Genomic DNA, 14,400 nt, shown 5'->3' on the forward strand with positions numbered 1-14,400 from the left:
GAAATAATAGGTAGAGCCTCGCTTTCATGAATGTTTCTGCCTTGACCTGTACCTATCCCGCGAAATTTACAAATGGTGAAACTTACACTTTGATGCAATTTTGCCCAAATCTTGTAATCGTTCGGCTTTTCTCCGACGTTTTTTTACTGGAAGCACGGATAAATTTGTGCTTATAAAAAAAAGGAAAGGATAATTTTGCACCATGAAAATAAATTGTTAGCAAGTCCTTTACGAGAGGAAGAAAGACCAAAATGGCCGAAGGGCACGATCGAGAATCGCCGGTGGAAGATGCAATCGTCGAAAAGTGGAAAAGGTTCGTTATATGGTGACTACTTATGATAGATTATGAAAGCTTTATGGCATGTCATGTATTCCTAATTTTTACTTAAAAATCGCTCAAAGGATTAACAAAATAAACTTTGATTTAATCGATAAATTATAATCAATTTTGTCTAACAAATGTTTAGATTACTTTTTTGATGTTTATAGCTGATTCGGAAACATGATTCTGCATTTTTAGGGAACAAATTGAATTAAAGAAGAAGCTTGTATGCAAGGACTGCATCATTTGGGGTGAATCCACGAGTAATCCATTTAGTAACTTAAGTCTAATCGGAGGAGTTGACATATCATTTGTCAAAGATGATCCAGATCACGCCTGCGCTTGCTTGGTGGTACTTTCCTTCCCAAAACTTGAGGTGTGTTTCAGTTTAACTCTCTAACTCCTAAGATCTGATTGTTAATTCTCCCCTCTAGCTGCTACACATTTCCTTGTAAATTAATTAGGAGAATTCAGTGTAGGATCAAGATAACAATTTCTACCTGATAAGTTTGAGTATTCTCATCACCTGTTTGTTGGGTAATGTATTGATATTATGGGGAGAAGTTTCATGTTAATCACTTCTGGGAGTAAAAGAGTAAAATGGTAATTTATATTTGTTTGGCCTGAAATTAGCTGCACAACCCCTCACTGGAACCTGAAGACATATTAATATCAACTGCTCACAAAGAGTCAAGCTAGCTTCCTGAGGTTTAGAAAATATATTTTAAAATAATCACTCATAGCTTTTGAATCACTGGTATGGAGCCTTCATAATTAGTGAGCTACTATACTCATATATTCCTCCTGGAAAATTATGCTCCTCCAAAAAGTTATTTCTTGTCACTCTTATTTGTAACCTTAAACTTTGTGAACATAGAAATTTATTCAACACTGCCCTAGTAACCTGAGGTAAGGTGCAGTTAACATGAATACTGTTAGATACTGTACAAGGTTAATCAAAACTGTAAACATTCTGAAGTGCTGTTAAGGATTTATTTTATTGTGTGTTAAATCTTGTAAATACTTCTTTAAATACAGGTTTTGTATGAGTATTCAACCCTTGTACATCTGAAATTACCTTACATACCAGAATTCCTGGCTTTCAGAGAAGTTGGGTTCCTTGTTGAAGCAGTTTCCAAGCTAAAAAAAGTTAAACCACATCTACTTCCACAGGTGAACAAGATTTTTGAGATGATAATTCATCAACTAAAAGCTATACAGATCATTTCATTGATCAAAATGAAATCAGAATTAATTATGGTATTTGACATTAATATTAAACTAATTTGATTAGAAAGAGAATGAGTCTTGCTCAGCTGAGTTCATGTTATTTCCATATATTTTCATTGTTGTTCTTGTTGCTATTTTAGATCATTTTAGTTGACGGGAATGGAATGTTGCACCCCAGAGGTATGTTTATCAGTTTATCATTAAGATGAAGTTTATCGCAATTAGGATATTTACCAAATTTAATCATTTACTGGGTTTCTTGGAGCTGAACAAAGTCAACTGATAATGATGATGTAATTTTTTCCCTTTTAACTAACTGGAAGACCAGTTACTGGGAAAGAATCATAATTTTTTTTCACTAGTAGGACAAAATATATCGCTCTAACTAATACTCGATCTCATTACTGGCAGGTTTTGGAATTGCTTGTCACCTTGGAGTCCTGACAGATATCCCTACTGTAGGAGTGGCCAAGACCCTTTTCCATGTGGATGGGATAAAGAAAGACTCCAAACATGCAGATCAGGTATTTTAAGGATAAGAACATTTCCTCACAATTAAGTAATTTTCAAGAGAAAAGTAGTACTAGATAATGTCCATACCAACCCTGGCTCAAGAAATGCTGTTGGAATCTGTAAACTAAGATAAAGGGTTTGAGGCCAGGAGCCATCATTTGTAAAAAAAATTGAAGCCAATATAAAACTGAAATCTCCAGGAGTGGGAAAGTTAATGCAGACCAGTAACCCTCTCTGGTAGGAGGGGGGGAGGGGAATGTCATTTGAATGATCAACTAACTCTTTGAAGTATGTAGTAAAAACAATTTTTCTACATTCCTGTCTTGACAGATCAAAAACTGTCTAAAATCTAGTGGAGACAGTTTCCCACTGATGGGTGACTCTGGCACAATTTGGGGAAAGGTAAGGTTGGTCAAATTGCCAAACTATAACTAAATGTTAAGGGAAAGAATGAGAAGGTTGCATAAACTATTTTAGTTTCAATTCCTCTTTCCTCTTGCCTCTGCCCAAAAGTGAGACTTCACAGTGTTTTTTCCACCTAATGCACAAACAATTATGAGAACTCTTATATACTGTAGAAAAATTGATTTTTCTGGGAGACTAAAAAAGCAAGGCAGCTTCAGAAGTGAACCGACAGTATGTCAACATCTGGCAGGTGAACTTGAATCCTATCAGTCTTAACTGATTTGGTTACAAAAAAGTAAATACTGGCAATTTCTTCAAACATGGCACCAAATCTCTTTTATTACTATTCCTCCTGTTATAAGAACATCACAACTATTTTTGTTTTTTACTCAGGCATTGAGAAGTACCCAAGGAGCTCATAATCCTATCTACATATCAGTGGGCCATAAGATAGGACTGGAAACAGCAGTGAGTCTTGTACATACCACCTGTCGGGTCAGAATACCTGAACCAATAAGACAAGTAAGAAACAAAACAGAGGCTACTGAAAAATTATAACAATGTACCTGATGACTGAGTTTGGTTTGGCTGCATGGGCAAATATCTGGCTCTCTGTCATGACATATATAGACAAGTCCCTGCATCATAACTGAAACCAAAATCTTTTCCTGTCCAACCTGACCAACCTAGTCAATTAGTTCATAATCATAATTTTTAAGAATATTTTGAGCTGATAACATACCAGTTACTGAAAATGAGACCAATGCTAGCATGAAAGGAACAAAAACACAGATATAAATGCCCTTTTAGTTGCTGTACATAGTCTAAAGTTTGATTTTTCATAATTCCAGGCAGATAAAAGATCTAGAGAGTATCTCCAAAAATGTTACCCAAACGAATTAGAGAACTGCTCCTGCAGGATACAAAATGATGAAAGAAATCCCCTGAAAGAGCACAATGATCCAGAAAAGGAAGGACAAGATCTAGTACATGATAGTTGCTGAAGTTTTGATCATCTTAACATTAGTTAATTAACAAATAGATTCCATGTTGTCATACATCTGTTCAGTAAGGGATCAAAAATGATATTTAATTGGTAAGAACAAAAACATGGCATAGGAGGAGAAGCTTGAGAAAGATAACGAGGGGAAGTTAATTCATCAAGCATGGTTCCTTTTTTGAACTACCAGTATGCCAAGGATGGGATATATGGAAAGCTTTTTTAAAACTGAATCTGTGCTGTGATAGCTTCTATCAGCATATTGCAGTAATAATATTATCAAGTTTTAAAGCATTTTAAATTTATTTCTTTAATACACTACCTACTTTAATAGTGGGATGGCAGAGGGAATTTGTATATCTTGTAAATAGTTATATAAAATACAAAAATAAACTTTTTACTGGCATAGTATATTAGTATGGCCATAAATATTTACAAAACACACAGAGGATGCCTTGCTTGGGATGGTCTGGATCAACATTACTGATCAAAAATCTCTTCAATCCAGGTGTACCAAAGGAACTAACAAATCCAGGAATTCCTTCACATTATCCCAACCAATAACCAGGGGTTTGAAAATGTTTTAAAGTATGCATCAGACTTGGCAAAAGTAAGTGATTGTGAAAAGTTCATTAAGAGCCAAAAGGTAATTCTTTTGATTAGAGTAACAAGCAACATGTTATCAAGTAGCTGGGGGAAATCCAGCAGTCTCTGGCTTGTTTTGAAATCCCTGAATAACATGATAGGGATATCACCTTCACCCAGCAGCAACCAAGGGGTGCCCCATACTTGAGCTTAGGATGTTACCCCTTTCCCATCCCCTATGTCAATAAATAAGCAATAGCCTCCATTTGGTGTGAAAATATGCACTGATATTTGTCTGCTGACATTATCTGTTCCAAGATGTAAACAGCTCAAGGAAAACTCTTTTAGGAACAGAAAATGTCTGAGGGCCAAAAATACAAGCATATTTTCACCCAAAATATAGGCTATTGTGTTTTTTATCCCTCAAACATTTATGAACAGCTTGGTGTGTGCTGTGTGGGATGTTTTCTTTTGAGTGTTCTCTAGTTGACTTTACCGCCAAACAAATATTTCCCTTCTTCTATAACATTCATTATATACTCTCTCATTGTGAATTAAACAATAAACAAAGACTTATTACAGTTTTAGCCACAGAAAATTCAGTCACTTGATGCATTTAGACCAATCCTGCTTAGCAAAAAAAAATCTGAAGGATCATAATGCAAATTATAATAACTTTGAAAACAAACTGGAAAGGATTATGCTATCCAACAGATAAATCGCTATTCAGTGGACAAGTGATAGCAAAATGTGTAGCTTTATCCAGTGGATAATGTTATCTGACCTTTGAACAACCGTGGCCAGTAATCTACATGTACCCTTCCCCTATCTCTCACTATCTTCTTGCAAACGGTGTAACTTGTTAACCAAAGCCAAGCAGTCAATATTTGATAATTATTTAACAACCTACATCACTTGATTGTGCTGTACATAGCACACTCCACAGAAGTAAAAGTGGGCATTTTGTAAGCCCCAGTATCTGTTAAAGGCGCGTGAATCTTGATCTGCCTCATGTGAGTGTCCCTTCCGTTTTGATGATTGGATAAAACCGCTATTTGCAACATGTACGTTTTCAAAGGCTTGTCCCCATCCGACAAAGACACTGTCAGCCATCCGCTTGGTTCCTCGAGCTCTATCAGTTCTATCTGGTGTAGGTCGTGAAAGTGATTCCCAGCACGAACGGATATTTTACTCGGTGTGTAGCTTTCATCTGCCTTGTAATCGGCGTACAAGCAAATGTTTTGAATCGCTGTTTTCCGCCGGAATTGAATGCTCACCAAATGCGGTTGTGGCCCATCAGATTGCCAGTACGTTTCTAGGTTTCCATCACGAAGCTGCTCTACTCCGAAGCCAGGTTTGCATGATGATAACGACCACACTGCCTGATCCCCTATCTCTCGATATTTCTCGCCGCTGATGCCATCAATTTGCGGCTCGGTGTTCGAGAGCTCCTCCACCCGAACCGCCATTTTGAATTTAGCGCGCAATAGGCATGCGTTAACTAAAAGAACCGCTGAGGTGATTACACTTACGTGCTACCGACGCCATCGTAGGTGATCTGAAAGACGCACGAAAATGGTGAGTTAAATTCTTTTTTAGAGTTCAAAACGTTCGAAAATGAGATCGGTTTTGTAACAATCAAGGAAAGGTAGCCCATCAACTAGTGATGTAACTTGCCAAATAATAAATTGGCGATTTGATGTAAGATTTTTTGTCATTTTAACTTGCAGACGGACAGATACAACATTCACAGCCAGCTAGAACATTGTAAGTATGCTTATTATTAAAAAAAAATTGCTAATCATAACCAGTTGTACTGCACTAAAACCGGCTTTATTTGATCATTAACATCAGAGTCTAGAACTCGACATTTATTTTGTTACGTACATATCCATCATTAAAAAGTTTCAGCTCCGGCAGACCACACTATATGTTCATGGCTAATAATTGTTGACATAGGACGAACAAAATCTATGAGGGTTATGAATAAGGCTCCGCAACTTGGTGGCCGGCTGCCGCGACTTCCTGCACTTCAAACTGAAGTAGTAGTTTAAGGTTATTTCTAGTCTTAGTGGAGGAAGTAGCAGCAGCCGGCCACCAAGTTGCAAGCCTTGTCTCCTTTTCTTTTGTGAACAGCTTCCAGCCAAAGGTAATTTTGTGAAGAGACTATTCAAGTGGTTCATTAAGGTGAAAAAACATACTGTGAGTGCATTGATTAACATTTCATTCAACTTTATTGTGATTTTCAGACCATGACATAATTTAGATATGCAATTTTCAGTGCTTTAATCATAACCTTTATAGATTTTGTTCATCTCATGTCAACAATTATTAATCATGAACACGTAGTGTGGTCTGCCTGTGGTTTCAGTCTCTGGTTTCAGCAGAAAAGGTCAATCATTCTGCTGTTGGTATGCCTGGTGTATTCCTTTAGATAGTAAAGCTTGCAAGGAAAGACCTCAGTGTTAGATGATACGGTTGCAACAACTAGCTTGTTGTTTAATTTTGTTCTATAAATATTTTACCAACTTTCTACTTTGTTTCAGTACAATCAAAATATGTTGGCACTGGTCATTCAGACACAACTAAATTGTAAGTATTTTCATTTATTTAATGGTTATCCTACTGTTGAGAAAAATTGCTTAAGGTTGTTTTGATCAGTTAAGGTTATTCCTCAGTATTGCACTGGGCATCCTGCATTGAACATAAAAATCTTGTAATCAGGTGAATAAGCATGCACACATTCTGAGAACACAGTATTGTTTTTCAATCAATGGACCAGGTAAAGAAGTACGATGGTCTTTAGCTCTTGAACAAGCATGGTGACCTATATTATTTATTGCATAATTATGGTGCATTTAAACTATCCCTTTTAAAGTGAAGAAATAAAAAAAATTGATCTAAGGGAAAAAGACATGGCTATAAGTGTTCATGAAGCAGTGACTCAAGGAACTTTTTGAGTCCATGTTTTTTTAAAATTGCATGATTTTCCACAAATCATACATCAAATTGTTCCATCCGCTTGAGACTTTCTACCTATTAAGTTTTTTAATTGTTACTTTAAAAACTCCTGCTTCCAGCTACCGAAAAATGTACATTGAACCAATGAAATTATGCTTGTGACTAGTGCCAGTACAGGCATAAGTGGGATAAGATGGGCCCATTATATCTCTTCAACAGGCATGGTGACCTATCTTTTTTATAGTATTCTTCCAAACAAACATTGGTAAGGAACATTTAAGGAAAGTTTAAAAGAAACTGTTTGATACTTCTTTCTGAGGAACCACCTTGAGTATTGTTGTCAATATGTGGTTGATACAGAACTGAGATTTAAAATCTATTTCCTGGTGTCTCATCCCAATAATGGAGATGCAGTATTCTTCTTGTTTGTGTTTTTGTTTTAATGTTGTGTTTTTTCATTTCAATTTTGTAAGTGAGTGGCTTGTGAACCAGCACAGAGATAGTGCAGCCTCATATATTGGCCATTATAATCTACTGGATTACTTTGCCCTGGTTGAGAATGAAACAAGAGCTAGAACTAGATTCAACCTTCTGGAGGTAAGTGTCTCTGTTAACCCTTTAACTCCCATGAGTGACCAAGACAGAATTTCTCCTTACTATATCTATACAATATCATGCAGACAAGTGATGAGAATAAAGAAAGTACCAATTTTGGGATAACTTATTGATCAGATACCAAATTCCCCCAAGCTAACATAATGAGAATCATTTGGCAGATAGTAAGGAGAATTACTAATGAGATCTTGGGATTTAAAGTATTTGGTACACTTTTACATCATTCAAATCTTAATCCAATGCAGGATGTTTGTAATGGATGAGGAAATTTGTTTCTCTTTCCAACAGTGTTCTGCTTAAATATGCAAGATGGCAGGCAAATGTCTTTTAGAGAGATAATGATCATTCTCTCTAAAATACATTTGTTCTGTAGGCTAGCCCAATAGTGCAGCTTCCAAATTTTGAATCAGAAGGTTTTCATCTGTAACAAAAAATTTTAGTTTGATCTGTAAATAACATCTTCAGTACCATGACTTATGTTAATGACATCACAATCTAACTTTATTGACTCTACTGCTCTTAAGCTTAAAATTCTTTTGTTCAGATGTTAGATAAATATTATTTTATTATTTGCCAGTTTGCCAAAATTATCATGCAATTTTTGTTTAAGAAAATGGTTCAGCCTTGTGGCCACCCACCACACAGACCAGAAGACTAAAAAAATAGTACATGCATCTTGGACTGGATTAAACTTGGTAAGTATAAATTAAGAAAACAAGCAATCATGATTTGAGAGTCCTTTTACTCCTGTTTGACTTAGTTTGTGCTCACATCTCTACTAATTAGTCATTTGTCTTTTGTTTTTCCCCAGATCAAAATCATTTATGTAATCTCATGTTTCTGGAAAATTTTAACGCTGTTTTCCAGCCGATACCTCAAATACCTTGTCTCTAGTTCAGCCAGTTTGGCCAAAGTGGCTTTCGCATCAGAAATTTTTGTCTAACATTTTATTGTTTATAGTCTATGCCATGCTGTAACAGTTATTTAAAAGAAGTTGATTGCATTTCGTCATTAGACACTGAATAATCACGAAAGCAGCTTTCTTGAAAACTCTTAAACTGTAGATACAGAAAGCCGTCAGAAAAAGGTGTTGATCTTTAGTTTAAGTAGTCGTTTGCCTTTATAAAAAAAAAGATGTGAGAGACTCCCCAAGTTGTACGGCTGAGCGTCTTCAAAATAAAATGAACTTGTTGAAGGAGCTTGTGCATCTTACAGAATTTCGTGTACCTTGTTTGTAACCAGCGTTAATCTTCTTGGTATTTTTTATATATATTCTTTTTTATTCTAGCCCTTTTTATTCTGAAATTCTCGTCAGTCCAGTTAGTTACTTGCTTCTTCTTTTTAATAGTCGTAAACAGCAGTTATCATCTAAAATGTTTAAAGCTACCCCTGAAAGGTTTCAACTGAGTGTCTCCATCAATTTTCACCATACAACCAAGAGGCAATTAGGGGAGCTCCAAAGGTAGTCATTTTAGTTTAAATTAACAGAAGCGGAACAAGATCGGTGATTATAACTGCCGATGTAGGTGCGGTGTTCAACCTCTTCATTTATATTTGGGACTTCCTTCCCGGGGCAAATAATTGAAGTGGAAAGAACAAAAAAAAAAAAAAAGACAACTTTCGGCAGTACAAAAACTCGGGTAAACTTTGATCGAAAAACATGATCTCTCTCACTCTCCGTCAGTTTCAAGACCAGATTTTACTGACATTAAATCACAATAGATTCTTTATCCCTGAAACGGCAATTAGTCCACAGTACTAATTATTGCCTTGCACGTTTTCTCATGGACGCGACTGGGCGTTCCATGGACGTATAACTTTTAGGCGTGAATTATTTCCCTTTATAAGTAGACGTTGAAGTTGTCACTGTTCCCATTTGACCTCTCTTGACTACAAAAGTGGGTCAAAAGTGTTTCCGTTTGATTCAGGCCTCGAGGCTAAAAAGCTGAGCCGACGCTTTCAAAGCCTTGTGGAGTCAATGCCGAGGCTGTAAACTGCCATTAATTAGGCAGTTAGTCAATAAGCGCTTGTTTTTGTTGATTTTTTTGTGTTGCTTAGTCAGTTCATGATTCTGTACTCATCACGTCATGTTCGGCTTTTTCACTTGGTTTTTACGAGTTAGACGCACGATTTTATAAGCCCACGATTACGTAGGGAAGATTTTACTCTCGTTCAGTTTTAATACCTGATGTTTGTCCACAAGAAAGTCTTGACAGCAATTTAACAGGCATACAGGTTGTGAGCGATGAGACAAGCTGAAAATTTGTAAGTATAGTGAACGCGCTGGTTTTTATTTCGTTCAAAATTACGAAAAATGAAGTTTGACAACTAACACACCAGACCTAAAAGAAAAGGATAACTAAATCTGTGCCCCTTAAGGCAGTGAACTGTAATCATCCTTTGACTGTTTGAAAACAGATCATCAGTGGCATTGTCGTTTCAGTAACTTTACTTTTTGTGAGAGGGTTCTCAGTTTTCTCAGTGCAATATCACGTGTAATTAATAGACTTCTCTATTTGCGCATTATAACCCTCGTAACAAGCCTTAAGCTTTGTTTACAGTTCGAACAACGTGAAATTCTAATGAAATTTTACATGAACCAAGAACTGCAGCCAACGAGACCTTTTAGCTTAATGGTAAAACTTAGCACACAGCAATTTTTATGGGTTTACTCTTTCTTTCAGCGATTTAGTTCCGTAAAAATCGAGCTTGACTAGGAAAACAAGCCACTTAGAAACCAAAAGTCGGCACGGCTAAAGAAAATATCTGCATAAATTTCAATGATCATCTAATTCGCTAATCCTAGCTAACAAAAGCGAAGTGGAATCATTTAGCTATCATTATCATACTATTTGTTCGCGTGTACTAGCAAATGTTACTTATTTATCTTGAGCTCAAGCCAGAGAGAGTAACGCGCAGCAAAATACACAACGAAACCTTGCATTTTGAAGTTTGTGGAGCGTGTGAAAATAATTTATTACGGCTCAACTGAAAGAAGCTTTTTCGTTTCACTTAATGAAAAAGCAGCATTTATTTGTTTCTTTTCAATAATAACCTTTACGTCAAACCCTTAAGATAATAATTTAGTCCACATGGGAGTAATCTTGTTGGGTTTTAATTGGCTTCTAGCTTTCTCATTACGGGAAGACAGCCGGCTTGACTAAATCCTTATTCAATAAGTCTTCTGCATAACAGAGTTTATGTCAAGTGGCTGGAGTGAATCACTCAATCACCTCTCTTCCTAAAGAGACACTGTTGTTGTTAAGCTATGTGGGAGTCCATGTTTCTAAGGAAGAACTATTTCCACGGAGTTTTCTTCGAATAGTTCATCCCTGAGACATGGAGCCGGTGACTTCTTTGAAAATAATCGTTTTCCCAAGCCTAGAGGACAAGATATTTGTCGGCGACAAGAGACGATTTTGTCCAACAATCGCAAGCGTCGTTAATAACGTAACAACTAAGTCCGGAGTGGTTCTAGACGGTAGACAAACACGAATCGGTAACAACCGCCTAACTGAATCCAAAATACTAGGAACAAGGAACAAAAGACAATTTAGCTGTCCCAAGATCATAGATTTTAACACGTTGAAATCGTTCCAGGAAATTCGTCCCATGCACAAACCCAAACGCATCTTTAATGGCTTCTTCCCGTCAAAGGTCAGGTCTACATCAATGGCTTTGCCAAACGCTTACAAGGAAGGACAAGTGAGTTAGTTTCAATTTTTCCCTTTTTCCGGCAAGTTACGTTTTTCTATTGCTGTTTGATGTAACTCGCTAATCGAAGTTGCCATGGGACACCTTATGTTATTTCTGAGTGCAAGAACCAGTTTCAAACCCTTTAATGACCTGAAAAAAATCTTCTTGTTGCCAACATTTTGAAAGTATTGACCGATTAACGAGGCTAAATTACGGATAGTTTAAATGTTGCCGTTAACCAACTCAGTTCGCGGGTTTTACACCATTTAAGACTATAGCAAAAAAGTCATTGGTCCATGACCGGAATGATTGCGTGTTTTCAGTGGAAGGGAAAAGTCTCTGCAGGGGAAGGTTCTCAGCTATGGGCTTCTGTTAAGACTTTTTGTCAATTGCGAATTATTGTTTGGATAATTAACGGGTGAAGGAACTAGGGATCTACGTTAACCCTTTTTATGTGTTGAAATTCAGATAATTTTTTAAGGGAAACAGTTACTTCTGTCGAAAATAAAACTTTAGCATCTGTCCGTGGAGTTGAAATTTCAACTTAGTAAGGATCTGTTGTGAAAACTGAATGAGACCAATATTTGGAGTTTTTACTTATTATAAAAGATAGTTGAAAAGGTGTTTCACTTTAAAGTGCATAAACATTCTTCATTTACTCAAAGGAATTTGATATCACAAATTTATGCTTCCGAGCTTGTAAACTTTTGAAAGGTCAGTGTTTTTTTACCTTAAAGCCATCCTTATGTTGACATGGCCTTTTAAGACAGCTATGGCTAGTTGTTTTTTAATTCATCAAAACACAGATCAAAGTGATCAGAAAAAAAGAAAAAAAGAAAAGAAACGGCCGCCCCATTTATTACTTTGCCTCCCTTTTGTCAAAGTTTCCGAATAAACCTCTATCGAGGAAAAAAAATCAGTTCTGAAAATTTTTCGATAAAAAAGAAAGATAAACAAAATGGTGGTGTAGGTGTTTTAGACTAGAACCGAACGGAATGTTTTTTTGAGGGTCATTCATGTTAATTAAAACCCCCAGAGATGACTTTTGTAACAGAAGCTTGCATGCTTCTTTCTCCCGTTTTTCTCGACGACTGAGAATATGTTTGCGTATTTTTTGTGAATATCATGGCGAACTAGGTTAAATCTCAGAAAAATAAAACAAAATAAAACAACTTGAGGCGGAAAGAACGGTAAGGTAAACGTATATATATGCGGTTCATTAAAAACATCATTGTGTTTACAATGTCTTTCCGTGTTTTCCGCCGGCCAAGGCGTAACTTCATAGTATCACAGAAGTTGATTAATATCTGGGATTCATCTTGAGTTTAATGGCCTCTTTCTTATCATAATGCCTTTCATGACATTTTCGCAAAAGAAAGAAAAACCCTTCAATACTAACTCATTTGGCGGAGCTTGTATCTTATCTAAATCGACGAAAGTTATTCTTTTAGCACTGTTTTTTATTTTACATACGTACTTAAAATCACGAAACTAAGTTTAAGGTGATGTACGTATGATGTAGGAAAATTTTTATTGAATCAAGTATATAGGAGTAACCATGGTGAGAGGGTTAAGTTTTTTACTAAGAGAAGGTTAACTTAACTCAAAGCGCACCTATGCCCAGCTGAAACTCAAATATGTTTTAGAGGCATTGAATGACTGACAGCAGATCTAACTTACAGTAATTGGGAGACGCATCAACCAAAAAAAATGGCTCCCTTAACTGTCCAACTAATTGAATTATGCACGGACTGACTGACTGGGTGGCATGCAAAGGAGACCAAAAGCAGGAAAACGCAAATAACAGAGTCAGAGTAATTCACACATTGACAGCAAATCGACGTTTTGCTTTAAGGCTTTAGCAATTTTTTATACCTTTTGTAATAATTCAATTCAATAATTCTTAATTCTCTTCATCAGGACGTAACTCTCGAAGAACTTGTTCCTAATCCAAACGCTCCTCCATCATACGACGGAGCAGTACTCTCTCGTACAGCAACTTCACGAAACAGCAGTCTACGATCGGAACCGATCACATTACCGAATGATTCTGAGCCCCAATTATCGCCTCAGCAAAACGCTAAACGAGATTCGAGGAGGGTGGTTTACTCGCTAAGAAATGGCTCACCCTCCCCCTGGATAGACAGATACAAACTAAAACAGAAGACGATTTCAGCATCCGCATTAACTGAAATAAGAAACAAGACGGGAACAGCCGAGGAACCGCCCGTGAGAGGATTCTCAAGATGACGTCTTCAGAACTAAAGGCGTGGTATGAAGAGATCGCCCATTGGAAAGGAGGAGGAAAAAGAGTCGTGGCCGAGAGGGGGTTGGGGGTGATGTTGTGTACGTCTTAGAAGGAAAATGACAAATGCGAAAGAATTGAATGTCGTTCGTATCAATTCCTCGAGAATGAGTTTGGACGCTCTTTGAATGACAAAATAAGTAATATAAAAATAAAAAATTCGAATGGACATTTTAAGTTTCAAATTGTTTTAATTAAAAAATCGCATTGTCTCTGAGTGCTATGAAGAGGTGTTTCCTCTCAAGAAAAAGTGTTTAATAGCTGGAATTGTTTCGTTTTCAAGTCACATATCCATGTAAATAAACAAAGAACGAAAATGCCAAGTTTGAATTTCATGGTTACATTCTCTTTTCGCGTCTTTGTTTATGATTCCATGAACTATTGTAAACGATAAACGAGAAAATATAAACAAAAGAGGGCCGTGCGATACATTTAAGGAAGTAAAAACTTTTCTTTAGGCCCTCTCTAAGCGCTGTCGTTTGCTTGATCGCAAGAAAACTCCCGTCTAGTTCGACCTTAAAATTTGATTGTTCAAGAGTGTACTTTAAAGGAGAAGAGGAAAAGAAAGGAGGGGGGGGGGGAAGGGGTGAGTATCTTCAGAACCTTTGACTCCCGTCTCTGCCCCATTGTGAAATACTGCTGATCAATAAGTAACAAATGCGCGCATTTTTCTAAAGAAAACTTCCCCCTTGCAAGTAACGATGAGTGGAGTTAGGGTTTGTCTTTTTTGAAGTTTTTAGGCTTCTTGTTTCAGTTGAAATATGCAAG

The 14,400-nt window shown here is 36.7% G+C and overlaps 4 protein-coding genes across 6 annotated transcripts; 3 read left to right on the forward strand and 1 right to left on the reverse strand.

Annotated features, from left to right (window-relative positions):
* The first annotated feature begins 28 nt into the window (after positions 1-28).
* LOC113667762 (endonuclease V) lies at positions 29-3,879 on the forward strand. 2 transcript variants are annotated; one of them, XM_089185056.1, is made up of 8 exons: positions 29-313; positions 521-698; positions 1,361-1,495; positions 1,693-1,732; positions 1,964-2,076; positions 2,396-2,467; positions 2,864-2,992; positions 3,322-3,879. In XM_089185056.1, the coding sequence occupies exons 1-8, from the start codon at positions 252-254 to the stop codon at positions 3,472-3,474; spliced, it is 882 nt and encodes a 293-aa protein (XP_089041182.1). In that variant the 5' UTR covers positions 29-251; the 3' UTR covers positions 3,475-3,879. The 2 variants fall into 2 exon arrangements, with proteins under 2 accessions (XP_089041182.1, XP_089041183.1); XM_089185057.1 differs by lacking the exon at positions 1,361-1,495 and having other exon boundaries at positions 44-313.
* LOC113667763 (anaphase-promoting complex subunit 10) lies at positions 2,780-5,546 on the reverse strand. The gene has a single exon (XM_027183618.2). The coding sequence runs from the start codon at positions 5,522-5,524 to the stop codon at positions 4,967-4,969; it is 558 nt and encodes a 185-aa protein (XP_027039419.2). The 5' UTR covers positions 5,525-5,546; the 3' UTR covers positions 2,780-4,966.
* Positions 5,547-5,567: 21 nt separating this feature from the next.
* LOC113667729 (splicing factor 3B subunit 5-like) lies at positions 5,568-8,829 on the forward strand. Of its 2 annotated transcripts, XM_089185058.1 has the most exons (6): positions 5,568-5,633; positions 5,786-5,822; positions 6,602-6,647; positions 7,490-7,613; positions 8,242-8,326; positions 8,443-8,829. In XM_089185058.1, the coding sequence occupies exons 1-5, from the start codon at positions 5,631-5,633 to the stop codon at positions 8,287-8,289; spliced, it is 258 nt and encodes an 85-aa protein (XP_089041184.1). In that variant the 5' UTR covers positions 5,568-5,630; the 3' UTR covers positions 8,290-8,326; positions 8,443-8,829. The 2 variants fall into 2 exon arrangements, with proteins under 2 accessions (XP_089041184.1, XP_089041186.1); XM_089185060.1 differs by lacking the exons at positions 5,568-5,633; positions 5,786-5,822 and adding an exon at positions 6,192-6,257.
* A 1,745-nt stretch (positions 8,830-10,574) lies between these two features.
* On the forward strand, positions 10,575-13,955 carry LOC113667727 (uncharacterized). The gene is made up of 2 exons (XM_027183585.2): positions 10,575-11,336; positions 13,248-13,955. The coding sequence occupies exons 1-2, from the start codon at positions 10,971-10,973 to the stop codon at positions 13,575-13,577; spliced, it is 696 nt and encodes a 231-aa protein (XP_027039386.2). The 5' UTR covers positions 10,575-10,970; the 3' UTR covers positions 13,578-13,955.
* The last annotated feature ends 445 nt before the right edge of the window (positions 13,956-14,400 follow it).

This window comes from Pocillopora damicornis, chromosome 10 (genome assembly GCF_964200805.1).
Source record: "Pocillopora damicornis chromosome 10, jaPocDami1.2, whole genome shotgun sequence".
Taxonomy (NCBI): domain Eukaryota; kingdom Metazoa; phylum Cnidaria; class Anthozoa; order Scleractinia; family Pocilloporidae; genus Pocillopora; species Pocillopora damicornis.